General features: G+C 41.8%; 2 protein-coding genes across 6 annotated transcripts; one reads left to right on the top strand and one right to left on the bottom strand.

The window, feature by feature from the left end:
• The first annotated feature begins 3,927 nt into the window (after window positions 1-3,927).
• Window positions 3,928-10,107, top strand: gnb3a (guanine nucleotide binding protein (G protein), beta polypeptide 3a). 4 transcript variants are annotated; one of them, XM_080308393.1, is made up of 10 exons: window positions 3,928-4,123; window positions 5,661-5,842; window positions 6,639-6,747; window positions 6,864-7,009; window positions 7,272-7,335; window positions 7,636-7,798; window positions 7,885-7,951; window positions 8,038-8,239; window positions 8,346-8,562; window positions 8,986-10,107. In XM_080308393.1, the coding sequence occupies exons 3-10, from the start codon at window positions 6,691-6,693 to the stop codon at window positions 9,090-9,092; spliced, it is 1,023 nt and encodes a 340-aa protein (XP_080164519.1). In that variant the 5' UTR covers window positions 3,928-4,123; window positions 5,661-5,842; window positions 6,639-6,690; the 3' UTR covers window positions 9,093-10,107. The 4 variants fall into 4 exon arrangements, with proteins under 4 accessions (XP_080164519.1, XP_026041462.2, XP_080164521.1 ...); XM_026185677.2 differs by lacking the exon at window positions 5,661-5,842 and having other exon boundaries at window positions 3,929-4,123; XM_080308395.1 differs by lacking the exons at window positions 3,928-4,123; window positions 5,661-5,842 and adding an exon at window positions 5,904-6,515.
• Window positions 10,108-11,878: 1,771 nt separating this feature from the next.
• cdca3 (cell division cycle associated 3) lies at window positions 11,879-14,877 on the bottom strand. Of its 2 annotated transcripts, none has more exons than XM_026184612.2 (6): window positions 14,722-14,877; window positions 14,044-14,195; window positions 13,337-13,457; window positions 12,342-13,229; window positions 12,192-12,259; window positions 11,879-12,088 (listed from the first exon to the last, which is right to left on the bottom strand). In XM_026184612.2, the coding sequence occupies exons 2-6, from the start codon at window positions 14,173-14,175 to the stop codon at window positions 11,996-11,998; spliced, it is 1,302 nt and encodes a 433-aa protein (XP_026040397.1). In that variant the 5' UTR covers window positions 14,176-14,195; window positions 14,722-14,877; the 3' UTR covers window positions 11,879-11,995. The 2 variants fall into 2 exon arrangements, with proteins under 2 accessions (XP_026040397.1, XP_080164518.1); XM_080308392.1 differs by having other exon boundaries at window positions 14,044-14,198; window positions 14,726-14,877.
• Between the last annotated feature and the right edge of the window lie 1,214 nt (window positions 14,878-16,091).

The following is a 16,091-nucleotide window of genomic DNA, read 5'->3' as shown; positions in this document are numbered from 1 at the left end:
GCAGTGACACTCGACCACCTTCTCCCATCTTATCCTCCCCATTACAACCAGAGCCTCCACTCAGCCCCCCTCCTCTGCTTTCATCTTGTGCATTAGGTGCCGACTTAAGTACCATTCATGGCCCATATTAACACTCTTACTCCCCCCTGTGTTATAATCCCCTGCTGCTGGAATTGGGTCGGTGGGCCCTTTTTAATGCAGCCTTGGGTTTAACCTCTTCCCTCCCTCTCACATTGAGACCACGTAGCGCCCAAAACACCTCCGCATTAATCTTCACTTAAGTAGTAGTTAGTCACTAAAAAGCATTTTATGCATAATGCATTTTAATGCTTTTTAAAGGCACATTAAAGATCACAGCCGTCTAATGATACCTGCGTATACAAACGAGAAATGTACACATCAAATTTCTATGTTTTTACATGAGCAGCAGAAATTATGTAAGGCTCAGCCGCATAGTTATAAAACTGGTGTTATTATAATTAAGTGCTGTGTGTAGTGAGTAGCAGACAGGATACTCATCTCCTATATCACATTTCCTACTATTTGTGATTATGACCCTAACCTCCTATTGGTTGCCTGATGATGATGTCTGGCCTTGGTGCCTTACGTAATTTTGAAGAGTAGAGTAAACAGAAATAATAAGATTCCAGTTTTTATTTTACATTCCTGTTTATAGGGGTAGCCTGTATCAAAAGTTAAAAGAACAGCAGCAGAGATGCAACATTTCAACACACCAACTGCTTACATACAGTTAGAACAAGAAACTGTACTCTGTTTACAGCAGCTTACTGTTACTGTTGAACCCTTCAGGGTAGTTGCACCATCAGACACAGTCTAAGGTGAAAAGTCTTCGCAGTCATTTGAGTTTGCTTGGAAAGTGGAAGGAGATTTTTTCTCCTCGACTCCCCTGCAGACGGCTCAGAAAATCAACTTTGAGTTGAACCCAGAACCTTGTTGCTGTGAGACGACCTCGTCTGCTAATCTCTGCATCAAAACACTGCCAGTTTACACACGAATACTGAAAGAAACTTGTCAGAAAAACGAATGCTCGTCATTTTAATGTAAACAGTAAAACCTTGAAATATCAGTCAAATTATACCCACACCTGATTGACAGATGTTTTTGTCTAAGCACAAACCGCCTGCTGAGAGTGCACAGATATTGCTTGGGAACATATGCAAGGTGAATATACACCCACTCACTTGCTATTTCATTTTCAAGTTCATCTTGCTAGTATCGGGTTGGATCCTCTTTCACCTTTAGAGCCGTCTTAATGCTTCACGGCACAGATTCAACAAGATGCTGAAAACATTCCTCAGATATTTTTCACCATATTCACATAATAGCATCACACGATTGCTACAGATTTGTTAGCTGCAAATCCATGATGCAAATCTCCTGTTCCACCACATCCCAAAGGTGCTCTATGGGACTGAGATCTGGTGATTGTGGAGGCTATTTGAGTACAAGTGAACTCATTGTCAAGAAACCAGTTTGTGAGGATTTGAGCAAAATGGCACATTATAAAGGGAAGGATATGGTCAGGAACAGTTCACAAGTTGGCTGTGGTGTTTCAGTGATCCACACCTGGTAATAAAGTCCCCCCCCACACACACACACACACACACACACACACACACACTGTTACACCACCAGCAGCCTGAGCAGCTGTTACAAGGCAGAATGAAACAATGCTTTCGTGTTGTGTCAAATTTTGACCCCACCACTCAAACACCACAGCAGAAATTGGGACTCATCAAACCAAGCAATGCTTTTTTAATTTCCCGTTGTCTAATTTTGGTGATCCTATGTGAATTGTAGTCTCGGTTTTCTGTTCTTAGCCAGCAGAAGTGACTGATGATCTACTTTGTAGCACCAACAACTATGCCGTGCTCAAAGTCATTTAAATCAGCTTTCTGCTCCATTTTGATACTGGGTTTGAACTTCAGTAAGGGTCGTCTAGACCATAATGAGTTATAAAAACATCAGCAGTCTAACAACATGTTTGTGTCTGACACATTTGTCATTTAATCCACTCACTCCTCCCACAGATCAAATGTTCAGAGATCTCTTTCAGCGTGTGCAAAGTAAACAAAACAAACTCTCCTCTTCTTGTTTTTATTGTGCTGTGCAGGGACCGAGTGCAGTGAAATTTTCATCTCACTCGGGGAGGGATGCTCACCTTTTCTGCTTTCAGTTCAGTCGGTTTAACATCAGTAGTAAATGTAATAAAATCATAGAAGATTATAAGACTTTACAAACCACTTTGAGAGTTTTCCTTGTAGTAGAGCGCGGCATTGTTAGTCTTTAAATAGTAACCCATAATCGGACACTCTTTCTGTCTTTATCCCGCCCTGTTTCTGTGCCTCTGCTAACAAATCCCTTGTTTTGCTCTTTGTTTTTTCTCTCTGTTTCACTCGCCGTTTCACAGCCTGTGCTTCCCTGACTCCATTTCTCCAAATCAAGGGTCAGCACCACTGCTGTTACCACAATCCAGCGAGCAAAGGTCAACGCTTTTAAACTGCAGAGCTCAATTTAGCCGCGCTGAATCACAGAATGAAGCCAGGAAGCACACAGCAAAGGCTTTTCTGCTCCAAACACAGATATGTTCACAAATGTGCAAACAAGGGATTCGTATTGTCTGATGGCGTTCAACTGTCCGAATCCGTGTCAACAAGGGTTTGCCTGGAAAGTAGCAATGTGATATCTGGGCTACTTGTTCTATATTGGAACAAGTAGGATTTAATTTGTTCATGGGCAGGATTTTATGTTATATTTTCTAATTATTCTTTGCAACTAAGTGAAGTGTGTTTTAGAGAAAGAGCATTAAACAAGGTCTTAGACTGGGATGTTTTGCATGTTGTCACTGTGTACTTGTAAACACCCCTAAGCAAATTTGTTTTAGGACTAGTTTAGGATTTGAATGTGTTCTTCTTGTTCAGAGGACACTCGGTATTTGACACAAATTTCAAGGAGAAGTTACAGACACTGCAGTACAATAGCGCTGCCATACATTTTTCATGAACATACTTCAGCTACAGAAAGTAACTCTCAATAAAGTGACTCTCCTGATCCATGTGAAAACCTCAGTGGGAGAAAGGAATGGGAGCTCCCTTTAATAATGCAGTTGGGATTCAGCACCTGATTCGGTGACTTTCTCCCAGGCCTTTTGGGTCAAACGCAGTCTGTTCTCGTCGATCCGGCTCTCTGCCTAACAATGCAATGTCATGATCGTGAGTGCAAGCTGCGTTGTTTCGTAACTAACACAGGTGATTTACTCTGTTAGATAATGTGCAAAAGCTGTGGAGTGGCACATCAACAGACGAGTGACAACAGAAACCTCTAAATTTAGATGTGTGGGCAGAACTCGAGCAAACCGAAGGGATATTGTGGCTCTTTATCTCTACCTTTAGATGACAAAGAACATAGGAGACAGCTATAGTGGCGCACGCTCTACACACTGTCAGGAAATGCCCATGGTTGTTGGTCTGCTTGTGTGTAAGAATCATCCATTCCCCTTAATCCTGCAGTTATTCTTGCTTTATCATTGTAGCCAGTCTGATCCCTACACTGCCAATCTCCCCCTCTGCCCATACACTTTCTAATATTAGCTTCACCTCAGGTTTACAAAACACAAACCCTCCTGTCAGTCATAGATCTTTTGAAAACTATCTCAGCACCATAAAAAGCCATGTTCCCAGGTCCTCTATTTATCCTCTTCTCCCTCCCCTCCACGATTTCCATCTCTTAGTCTTTTGACTTGGATTCACCCCGGCTCATGTCTTGTGACCCTACAGACATGCTCTGCACCTTGTTTGGTTTCACCCACTGTTTCTTCTCCCTTTCTGTCTATTTCACCATCACCCCCCCTCCCCCTTACTCTTCCATCCCAGGGTTTATCCCCTCATTGCTGATCTCCCTTCATCCCTCCAATCCTCATTTGTTCCTCATAGGAGCAGTGAGGCAAGTGAGGAATACCGCACTGTCCGCGATACCAAAAGCGAATGAGTGGAGGAAAGAGTAGGAACAGACAGGCTGAACTTATGACAGCAACCTGAGAGAGGCCGCTGCAGGAAGAGGGATTGAAGATCTACCAGAACACCTCGATAGCAGTCTCCGATTGGTAAGTGGATGGTCATGTGTTCCTTTCAGCAGACATTGATGTTTTCAGTTTTGTGGATATGCTGCGGTGTCATGCTTCATGGGCATCAAGGGTCATACAAAACGGACCTGAACACATTTCCGGCTGATATCTTTTTAAAATGTGTCCATATTTGTGACGTTTTTAAATGTGGTTGTTTTGAGTGTTGTGATTCCTACACTTCAGAAAAGAAGTGTAAGAGTTCTTCTCAAGCTGGAAACCTGCTGATTATTAAAACAGTCTGATTAAATATCGAGTATGGAGATGTCACATTTATACTGATACACACCCGATGTCTTTAGCTGCGTTTCATCTTTTGCTTACAGCACATGCAGATGAGGGATTTGCACGGGATCAGCATACAATAGTGATTTAATTGTATGCTCTGATAATCTGAATAAAAAACAAACTCCTTTCGTGGTCTGACTCTTAATGCAATCGGACATAATCTGCATGACAGAGCTGCGTAAAGTTATTCCAGTTATTATTTTCCGTGTAAACTTAAGAATCAAAGCATCGGCTGTTTGAAGTTTTAAGAGTTGGAGAAGTGGTCGATGGCATTTATGCAACGTGAAAAAAATGATCCGTTACAGTGTGCCTTTTACAAGAAGTCATATACACTGTTGGTGGAGAAGGGAGAGGTGCTTTGGCTGAAGTCAGGAAGACATTTTCACTGTGATGCGAACTGAGTGTTACGGTTTAATTAAAGCCAATGAAAAACATCTTAATAGTGACATAAATGTTATTTCACATAAACTAATAATTCACTGCCATTTAACAACTTCTTAACATCCCCTTTAAGAATATAAGAGGGAAACTGTTTGAGGAGCTCTCTGATTCAAAGTCGAATCACTGGCCATACTGATGGGCCCTGCCCCACCTTTCACCAGCTCTCCCTCTGCCCACCTCCTCCATCTGCCCCCTACCTCATTCTCATGCCCCTATCTGCCGCCCCATCCCTTTCTCCATCTCTTATCCAGATGCAAAGAGCAGTCAGTAATCGGATGAGAGCAGATTTGATTCAAAAGGCATCCCTTAAAATCTCAGCCAGTAGGATTTAAAACTCACTCTCCTGCCTCACCTCTTACCCTTCACCCCCCCCCCCCCTTATTTCAACCCCCTGCCTCCCCTCCCTCTGCCTCCACTTCTCCCTCTGTTTGTGTTAATGCACTCCACCATCCCACCACCCTAGCAGTCAGTTAATCACACGGAACAATGGCAGGGTCCCAGGAACACAATGGCAAAAGGGTAATAGCACGACTAAAACACTCAAGCGTCATTAAAACGCTCATTGCTGGAGCAATTTCCACATCTGGAGCAAAGGCTTTAAAATCCCCCTTGGTTCAGAAACTTCAGGGACGACGTATCAGTAAGCAGTTTAAGAAAGCTACACCCAAAGTGTAGCTGCTGCGGCTGGTGTGTGTTTTTGGAGCGCCGCATCAGGCCATCATCCATTTACTTTAGCTTTACACATAAAGCCCAGTGGCAAACAATTAAATCAAATCTCTTTCTTTTACAGAGTCACTCCCTCCTTTCCCTTCCTCTCCTTTTCACTTCAAACAAATTAGAGGCAAATCCACTTGGTCATGTGTTTTGACAGGGACACTCATTCAAATAGTAGAGGGGAGAGAAAGCGAGAGATTGCTGCAGGGACGCAAACGGTAAAATCAGCGCAAGTATTCCCTCCTGTCACTTTTTAAGGTAAGATAAAGGAAATGGCATCATGAAAACTGATTGCTTTAGAAAGAAAAAGAAGTAACTTTTAATATTTGTACAAGAAACTGAAAAGGGTGTGTTTTCTTTTTAAAGTTTGCTTATATTGTGGTGCTTCACCTGAGAAATTAACGCCGTGCTTTTCCATCTGAACTTCTCTGTGCCACTTTTTGACTTTCTGGCTGCCTCTTCAGTTGTGCGTTGATTACATTTGTCACACTTTATGAGTCTGACCATTAGGCGATTGGTTGTACCGCTAAACATTGCTCATTTAATCATCACATTAGCAAATTTAATAGCCATCAGCAGCAGATGAGAGCTCAGCTGGAGTGTTAAATGGCACAAATTCCTCTACAAGTGTTGTGAATTTGCCGTGAAGCTGAGAGGCAGCGAGTGAGAGCTGATACGCATCATTACAGGACATACTGGTTTGTGTGTACATTGAGGGTGAGGATCTTTGCTCTCACATCGTCTGAAGAGCAAACTTTAACCGGGTGAATATTCATACGGTCTGCCTGTGCGTGCGTGTCTGAGTGTAGGTGTGTCTTGTGGGTTTCTCTGTATGTTCCTGCGAAGTTAGAAAAAGTTTGCAAAGCTGATGGGGGTGGTTTGACTTGCAAAGCAGCACTTACCTGGAGACCTGCAGTAGGGAGGTTAACAGGTAAATGCAGGTAAAATTCTGGGATGGAAGGATAGCGCGGGTGACTTGGCAAAGATTTTATGATTTCTTGGTGACTGAGTTTTGTTCATGCTGCTTCACCGGAACTCTCCTTCTTATTCCCAGGACTACGGCCTCTTCTGACATCTTCTCTACAGCCCACTATTGATTGATCGCCATGGGTGAAATGGAGCAACTTCGAAAGGAGGCAGATAGTCTCAAAGACGAGATTACCGTAAGTTGGCCACAATATATCATCTGTGGTAGATCCAGCATAATACACATACTGTTCTGTCTGACGTGTGTTCACATATTATTCCTGACGGCACTTTGTGTGTGTGTGCTCTGCAGGCAGCTCGCAAGGCGGTGCAGGATACCACACTGCAGGAGGCAGTAGCTGGGATCACAGTGATGGGGCGTGTCCAGATGAAGACCAGGAAAACACTAAGGGGTCATCTTGCCAAGATCTATGCAATGCACTGGTCCACTGATTCAAAGTAATTACCCAACATGCTGCACAAATTGAAAGAACACCTGCTTTTTTGTTTGTGTTGCAGCCAAGATCTGATAGTTTTCTAATAATTTTCTAAATAATTGTGAGGAAAGTGAGAAAAGTCCAGATATGCAGAAGGGAGATGGTAAATTAGATTTGCTTTAAACTGAGTAAATTGATAGGGGGGAGCATATTCTTAATGTTACAGCCTCTGCTTCACATGTTTTGGGTTTTTTTGCTGATTTTAATCCACATTTCTCCCCCAGGCTGTGTGTCAGTGCCTCGCAGGATGGAAAACTCATAGTGTGGGACACCATCACGACCAACAAGGTAGGAGAGGCCAAAGGGCAGGTCTATTACAATTCCGGTAATAGGAATTTTTGTTTCCAGCTATACCTAAACCCAAAGTAAACGTGGTTGTAAACCTTGCAGGGTGTATTCACTCTCAAACACACCAAAATACACAAGGTACTTCTCACTGTGCCTTGAGCATCTCTCGCTCAAACATTAAGACTTAAGCACATACCTTTAAAAGTTACAGGATCTAAATTTCCATCGTGAGACAACTAAATACACAACAGTAAATTCAGAGGCTGAAAACAAGCTCTCCTGTCCTCTGTGTAAACCTAGGTGAATGCCATCCCCCTCAAGTCATCGTGGGTGATGACCTGTGCCTACGCACCTTCTGGAAACCTTGTGGCGTGTGGCGGTCTGGACAACATGTGCTCCATCTACAACCTGAAAGGCAAGGATGGGAATGTCAAGGTCATGAGAGAGCTGGCAGCGCACACAGGTAGGAAGGTGACAAGAAACAGAAATTAAACGCTCCTTTGTGATGAGTCCTGCAGTGCCCCATGTGGTATTTCTGTGGTTGTACAGGTTACCTGTCCTGCTGTCGTTTCCTCAGCGACACTGAGATCATCACCAGCTCAGGCGACTGCACTTGGTAAGAATATAGTTCGATTTACTGAACAAAAGAAAGCTTGAATTGATTCTTTTGCACTTTAAATTGAATTAAACTTGCCTTTCTAGCGTACTATGGGACATTGAGACGGGGACCCAGAAGACTGTGTTTGCCGGACACCAGGGAGACTGCATGTCCCTCGGCGTGTCCCCAGACTTCAAGTTTTTCATCTCAGGGGCTTGTGACTTCACAGCTAAGCTGTGGGACATCAGGGAGGGCACCTGCAGACAGACCTTTGGAGGTCACGAGAGTGACATCAACGCCATTGGGGTGAGAACAAAGGGGGAAAAAAAGATTTCCTTTTCTATTGTGTGCAAAGCTCTCAGCGCGTCCTGTCCAAGGAGGCACGCTTTCTAACCACTTCTATTTCCTCCAGTTCTTCCCCAACGGTAATGCAGTGATAACAGGATCAGATGACGCCACCTGCAAGATGTACGACATGCGAGCTGACCAGGAGCTCATCACCTACCAGGACAGCAGCATCATGTGTGGGGTGACCTCTCTGGCCCCCTCCCTGTCTGGACGCCTGATACTGGCTGGCTACGACGACTTCAACGTCAACATCTGGGACTCGCTCAAAGCCGAGAGAGTCGGTGAGGAACCGAGTTACTCGACTTTTTTTTCTCCATCTTTTTTCTGCTATATTCCTTTCACTTAGTTTCCAGAGTGAGTTTGCTCTCTTCTTTCTGTCATTGTGGTTTCAATACAGTAATATAATGCAACACAAACACCTGACACACAGTCCCATATACACCCCAGGGACAATAAATATTTGAACCAACTCCTCTTAATGCTGCTGGACAAATCTGACCAAACAAGAAAGACTAAAACTACATTTTCCGTCTATTATTAGTTTTAAAAGCACACAATATTCTTTTAGTTACATTTCCTTGTAAAGTTTAGTTTTGCACATAAGTGAACTAAAAGAAAAAACTGGGAGATAAATCTGAATTGGAAGTTTATTTAAAAATGTTTGACCCTTTGACTCATTTATTTCCCTGTTTGCTGCTGTTCAGGTGTGCTGGCTGGTCACGACAACAGAGTGAGCTGCATCGGAGTATCCACGGATGGCATGGCGTGCTGCACGGGATCCTGGGACAGCTTCCTCAAGATCTGGAACTGAGGCTGTTCATTGCAAAGAGAGCACTTAGTGAAGTGAAGAAAATATAAAGAAATTGAGGTCTGTGGGAGGGGATGAGGAGTCACATGGGGTGAGAAGAGGGTATGTCAAATTGTGCCAAGTCCTATCTAACGGTGGAGCGGGGTTGTAATGTGAAGATTTTCTCTCCTCTCCATCACGTTGCGCTCCAAACTTTCTTCTCACGTTATGGGGGAATTCTGGGTTCGGGGGTCTGAGCAAATGTCATTCCCATCAGTAGTTAATTCTACTGTGGTTCACATGGATGCACATTAATTACAGCAATTTGAGAACAGTTGCCAAATGGAAACGGTAGCACACAGGATGAGATAGAATTGAATACGTCCAGATGAAGCATATGTTGTGTTGGGTAACTTACTAACATGCTGTGATTTCTATCATAGCATAAGTTAAATCATATAAATAATATGAGCTTTATTGTTTCAGACTGTTGTTTGTTGTTAGTTTTGGTAGATTCTCTAGATGCTTACATTTACTTCCTGTTCATTTTCTTAACTTTAGTTAAAATGGAGTTCTAGCTTGCAGATGTCTGCATTAGCGTGTGTTTTTGTATGTGATCGATGGACAATATTTACCAGGATTTCGGGTCTCATCACTCGGCCTAACCCCTCGGTAGCTAGACCTGAAAAGTCCTTTGGGTAAACTGCTGAACTGACAGATGGGATAATAAAATGATTTTCATGCTTCGCTAAGCACTTACATAAAAAGATGACCCATTTGTCTCAGGACAGGACTCTTTGTATGAGTGGTACATGGATGGTAATGGCTGCCGTGCTTATGAGTAGTACATCTGAATGTGTATATAAGTGCTTACTTTTCCTCTGCATGCAAACCTTTAAACTTGAAGGACAGGTTGTGTATATAAAAATGAAAAAAACAATCTAACTCTAATTTAAACGGGCTCTTTTCCAGAGTGGATACACACTGTACAAAGTGAAGCAGCACTATCTAATAAAGATCTGCATTACACAAGTCTAAATGTTTATTTCTGGCATTCAAATCCTTCTAGATACGAGTGAAGCATGTGAAATGTCAGCCACGCTTCTGTTTTCTTTGATTTCACTGTAGAGAAAATGTGAGCATTTATTTGTAGCGTGACTTGAGTTGTCTAGACAAAAGCATAAGAATGTAGTTTCTCTTAAGGATAAACAGGCTCTTTGTGCATTTAACAAGCTCAGATGTGAAGCCTTGCAGGCTTTTTACACACAGCTGCATGCTAAACAAACCCTGATTGATTTTATAAATGAGCAGATCTTTAAAAATCTGCTCTTCATCTATCTCACATATTGCATCCAGCTAATTTAAAAACACCAACTAACCTAACATATATGTCTTTGGACTGTGGGAGGAAGCCAGGAGAACCCAGAGGAAGCACACACAGACGCAGGAAGAGCAAGCAACCCCCACATAGACATGCACCAGTTGGAGCTCAAACCAGGGACCCTCTTACTGTGAGGTGAAAGTGCAAACTGCTTCAATCAGCCTCACTCCCATCCACACTGTAAAACCTTCACCTTGACCAACCTCTTTTATCCCCATATTATCAATTAAAATTAATCATAAAAAAATGAGGATGATATAGCCTCAGGTAAAAATGCTAGAATAAAGATCACCTGTCAGACAGATGCAGGGTTGTTGCCTCAGCTCACCCCTTTATGGAATATTCACAGAGGCCTTGACTCATAGGAACTAATCGCTAAGGAGAACCATATAATGGCATTACTCACAGATGATCTTATCATCCAGATTTAACTCCGCCCATACTCATGTACATGTGAATATCTCCAAAACACAAGTTCTCTATCAAATTATAATACATTAATTATAATACAGAGATTCAAAAGGGAATTTCACCAGAAGATGATGGAGCGATTGAAGGTACACATCATACAAATATACCCCTGGACAAACTGTGTAGAAGTGTGCAGTCACAGCAGTTCATGTACAAAACTACGAGCATGCCAATGTTGACACTAAACACTTTAGAGGACATATTTGGTTGTGATATTTTCAAGGATCCCAGTGACACTTTTGGGACTGATACCTAGTGGCACGATTAAATATGACGATATTCCTCCCTTTTGAATATTGCATGTAAAAAGACCATAAATAGGAGCTGCTCCTCCAAGAACAGATCATCGGCTGGCCACATGATCTGCCTGCAAGTCAAACATTTAGAGTATAGAAAGACTGTTTACTACTGTGCTGTTTATTTATTTCCTGTTACTCTTTCCACACCCTTCTCTCTTCTGTTGTTTCCTTGTGACAAAAAAGTAAAAATGAATAAATGTAAAAACTTTTAAAAAAAAGGGCTACATCTAATTAATGCTAAAATGTCTGTTTTTCCTAAGATTTTATTAGGTACACCTGCTATAGTGCTCGCTAGTGCAAATGTCAAACAGCCAATCACATGACAGCAACTCAGCAGACATCAAGGTAACCTGCTGAATGAACTGGTAGCTACATAGTGCTTTTTCTTCACTCAAAAGCATGCCTTGGGTATAGAAAAGACACTTTACACTCACACTGATAGGCGAGGGCAACGAAGTGTTCACCATTGCCTAAGGACGCTTTGTCAGTTCAATGACATGGGAGCTATGCAATCTTTGCAAACTGGAGAAATATTAAATTTCAAGTGTTATTTCTGAATATAATTTAGGTGTTGACGAAGATTAAATGCGCACAAAAACGAACAAGAAAACTCTCCAAATAACAGATAAGAGTTAATCAGTAAAAATTTAAAGCTCTAGTAGGTTTGCAAATTTTATTTACACAACAACAAGCAGTTAAATATATACAGGACAACAAATAGTTTGTGGAAGCTATACACATAAAAGCACATTTTAAAAAACAGTGCGTGCAGTGCCTCATCGGTTCTCCTTATCCAGACACACAGCCAGCACTCGGCGGTCCATCTGTCCAGCCCTCTGCTTGTCGGGAGTGGACGTCTTCAGCTTCATCTGGGAAGAAATCAAAACGTGAATTTCCTGTGTTTTTGGACAAGTAAAAACACAGATGTTGCTTTCATGAGCCCATATGTGGGTAAATTACAGCTACAAATACCTGAGCGCGCTGGTCTCTGGGCGAGTTGGTCTTCTTGAGGATCTGCAGCGGAGAGCGGCCTTCAGTACCTGAAGAAAAAGAAAGTTTAAAAAAGGAAAAGCAGAACAGTCTCACCATAAACAATCAAAAGGTGACAAACTTCCTACACACCTTTCTGCTTCAGTTTTCCAGACTGTCCTTTGTTTTCGTTGGCTACGTTCTTAACGGCCACACGGACGGCAAGAGGAGACGAGCCTCCTTTTCCACCGAGCCCCTGCACTCCTCTTGCTCTGAGCCCAGACGGACGAAAGCCATTTCCCAGCCACTGTGGTTTGAAAACAGTCTGGCTGGGGCTCTTTGAGTCAAAGGTGGGGCAGCGGATGCCGGTGCAAGCCTGTGGCTGCTCAGGACCACGAACACATGGTGGACCGGATGGAAGCAAATTAGCTTCTTTAGCGAGCTCTTTAGTTTCTTCCTTCTCTGGCTGTGCAAGGGAATCATCAGCATCAGTGTTGGAGGGGGCAGGTTCAACAGGAGAGTCTGCTTCAATGGTAGCAGAAGGAAGGGCGTAAGCGTGATCCACACCATCCCCAAGTGGCTCCACCTCTGTGCCAGGTTCTGGGGATGAAATATTTTCATGATGGACCTCTGCAAAGGCTCGGGGGGAGGGAGCGCCCTCGTGGCAGGTTATCAGGCTCATGCTCAGTCTCTTGTGAAGAGGAGACTCTCTTGCTTCCTCAGCCTCCTCCAGGCTAATATCTGCTTCAGTTTCTATCTCCACCTCCACCTGAGGCTCTTCAGGAAGCACAAAAGGACTCAATTTCTCTACGCTCTGGAGAGGGGGCTGGACAGGTGGCACCAGTAAGTTAGCATGCTCATTAAGGTTGCTGGACGGCTGTGGGCTCAGGAGGGGCTCAGTCGATGCCAGCTCTTCACTTATAAAGTCCTCCTCTTTCTTTGATGCGCCACTGAAGCCTTTCTGACGGCCTTCGGGGAGTTTCCCTTCAACCTCACTGTGGAAAATCATACCCAGGCGACGAGCAAAGGACCCGACTGTTGCTGGAAAGATGAATGAAAGGAAGTCATTTTTTTAGATTTGTTTGTTTTTTTTTTCAATAAAGTGAGAAAAGTCAAGCTGAAAGTTATTACGTTTATATATTACTTACCTCTCATAACTTCTCTCACAGGGGTGCGGGTAATGCCAATGGTAGGTGAACGTGGATCACCGAACACCACAGGGCACTCGCTTTTCATCTCAGCGGACGTTTTGGACACAAGCTGCCCAACCTTGCAAAAATATTCAATTATTTTATGTTTGATTGCCCCACAGTTTACAAAAGTAGTATAGAGAATAAAGCAGGGTCAATAATTATCAGTGCCTCCCACCTATTCCCCATCAGAGGGTAATTTTTTAAACTTGCATGTTGTGACATGCAAGTTTAGCAGCTAAACTGCACCAGCTTTGTGTTTATTACACAAAGGATCAACGACAAGCAATGATATCTTGGATCTGTTTTCTGATACTTTACTGGAGAAAACTTCAAAATGTGGATTTTGGGTGAACTTTCTACACTCATCCACACCATCTGGGAAAGATGGAGTATAAGCGCATGTGAAAAGTCTCATTTGTTCCCCTCACACCTTCTATAGTTTGGACATATCACACTGATCAAACAAGAAGCTTTTCAAAGTCTTTGAAATGTGAGTACAGAAGAGAGTTTGGATCAGAGGGCCTCAAGATCAAAGTAAAAATGTTCATGCCTTCATTAATAAAAAAGAATGACTGCACATTTTCTGGAGTTCAGACAATACATTTTTTTCAGACTTTGTGTTTTTTTTTTAAATATATGAATGGATCCACCAGGTAACCCACCTGAATAGGTGTTCGTTCTATGCCAGCTGAGGGGGAGCGAGGATCGATGAGGTGACTGATGTGAGTCTTTTTGAAGGCTGGCTCTGGTTTTATGGCTGCAGATGCAGTCATCTTACTCTCACTTGATCCCATGATCCTTTTTTTAATGTTACCTGCCATTCAGGTAAACAGAGTTCTATTCATTTATTTATTCATAACATAAAAACACAGCAAAAATACAAAGCACAGATGTACACATATTTAGATGAAATACAATAAAACTATGTATTATTCTCATTCATCAATACATTGAAAGGCTCGTTTCTTGGTGTATTCTTCATTCTTACAATCACACAACGGTAAAAACTAATGCTTGACAAGGCATAAATAACCTGTTGTTAAACATTGTATTTTAGCTTATTAGCTGATGGATTAGTGCTCGTGACTTAAAGTTAACGTTAGTTTTTAAATACAAAAAAATCGTAGCTCATCTTAAACACGACTTTACTACTATATCTGTCACTATGGACAATTTGTATGACATTTACAGAGCTGGAAACCATATTCACATCTACGTATGTTAGCTAAATGTTGCAGTTTCACGTGACTGCACCGTTAACCGTTTAAAGTATAGCAAAAGAAAAAAAAACACAAACTCTGTCTACATCATTCGGACGTGTCATTTATTTCACTACTCACCTGAAAAAACGACAAATACAGTGGACCAAGCGTATAGTTTATCCGCCTTTCTCCTATTCCACACTTCAGATCAACAGGAGGAACACACGACTTTTAAAACATTTAAATGGCGTGGTTGCGCTTATGTTATTTTTAAATGAACCAATCAACTTTCTCTTGCACTTCGCCTTCTCGACTCTGATTGGCCTAGAGGAATGCGAAGTTTAAAAGAGGGCGGGGTGGGCTGCTGATAACTTAAGGAAACGTTTTGTTTTTCACTTGTGAGAGAAAATGAATTTGTTGGGAAAGCTCCGGAAACACGAGTTACGAGTTTTCTTTTGAATATGACTTGTTAAAGTAAGTATGGAGGCCGGAGTGTGCCAAGAATAAATAAAACATTGAACATGAATAGCGAGTTCGCATTTAGTGAAAATGAATAAAATCTGCGCATATATAATAATGATAGTCAAAGGTAAAAACAATGCTTGATATAACCCTTCAGATTTCCAGATAGATTTAGCATAAATTTTTTAAAGCATTTAAATTTAGATTTTTTACTTTGAGTACCTGTATGTTAGGGAAGTGCATTCAAACAAACAAACAAACATAGGAACTGAATTAAATGTAATGCAAGTAATCATGAAATCAGGTTACTTTTCCTGACAACCTCAACAAAAACCTAAATGAATGAGCCAACGTCATTGGTATGAGCTCTGAAGATTTCAGGCTGTACTATATCACTGGTCATATTAGAGTCTGCAAGTGTACCTAATCAAGTGGTTGTTAAGTGTATGCACTAAAAAAACCCCAAAAAACCAAACCACTACAAAAATTATAGAATTACCCCCCAAAAAATAAATAAATAAATAAAATCACTTTTTGGTAAATTAACTGTTCTTTATTAAGTGCTGAGCACTCAAAGCACTTTATTACAAGGCTCATTCACCAATTCATGCAAACTGTTTCTATGCATAAGCACTTTTAAACTAACATTAGCACACACTCCAGTGTGCATCAGGCCCACTCAGGGATCAGTATCTTGCATGAAGATCCTTAAACTTGTAGACCAGATGACCTGCACTACCTCCCAAGCCACAGCATTTTGTATTTCACAAGTTTTAATAATTTTGCATTACTCACAAAAAACAAAAAAACATGTTAAACAAATTAAAATCCTTATTATTAACTCTGAGGAAACTTTAAATGCAATGCCCTGCTGATTTGGCAAGTCTTCCCACTTCTTAGAGCAGACATTTTGATAAAACCATCTTGCTCTATAATATGAAAATCTAATTTAGTCTAAACATTTAAATTGCAAATTAGTCGATAGGACCATGAAACAACCCATATACCAACAAGAGGGGGTCCAAATTGAAATAAAAGGATAATAA

The sequence above is a fragment of the Astatotilapia calliptera genome, chromosome 11 (assembly GCF_964374335.1).
Source record: "Astatotilapia calliptera chromosome 11, fAstCal68.1, whole genome shotgun sequence".
NCBI classification, from domain to species: Eukaryota; Metazoa; Chordata; class Actinopteri; order Cichliformes; family Cichlidae; genus Astatotilapia; species Astatotilapia calliptera.
The sequence above is the reverse complement of the archived record's forward strand: the minus strand, read 5'-3'. Positions and strand labels throughout refer to the sequence as shown.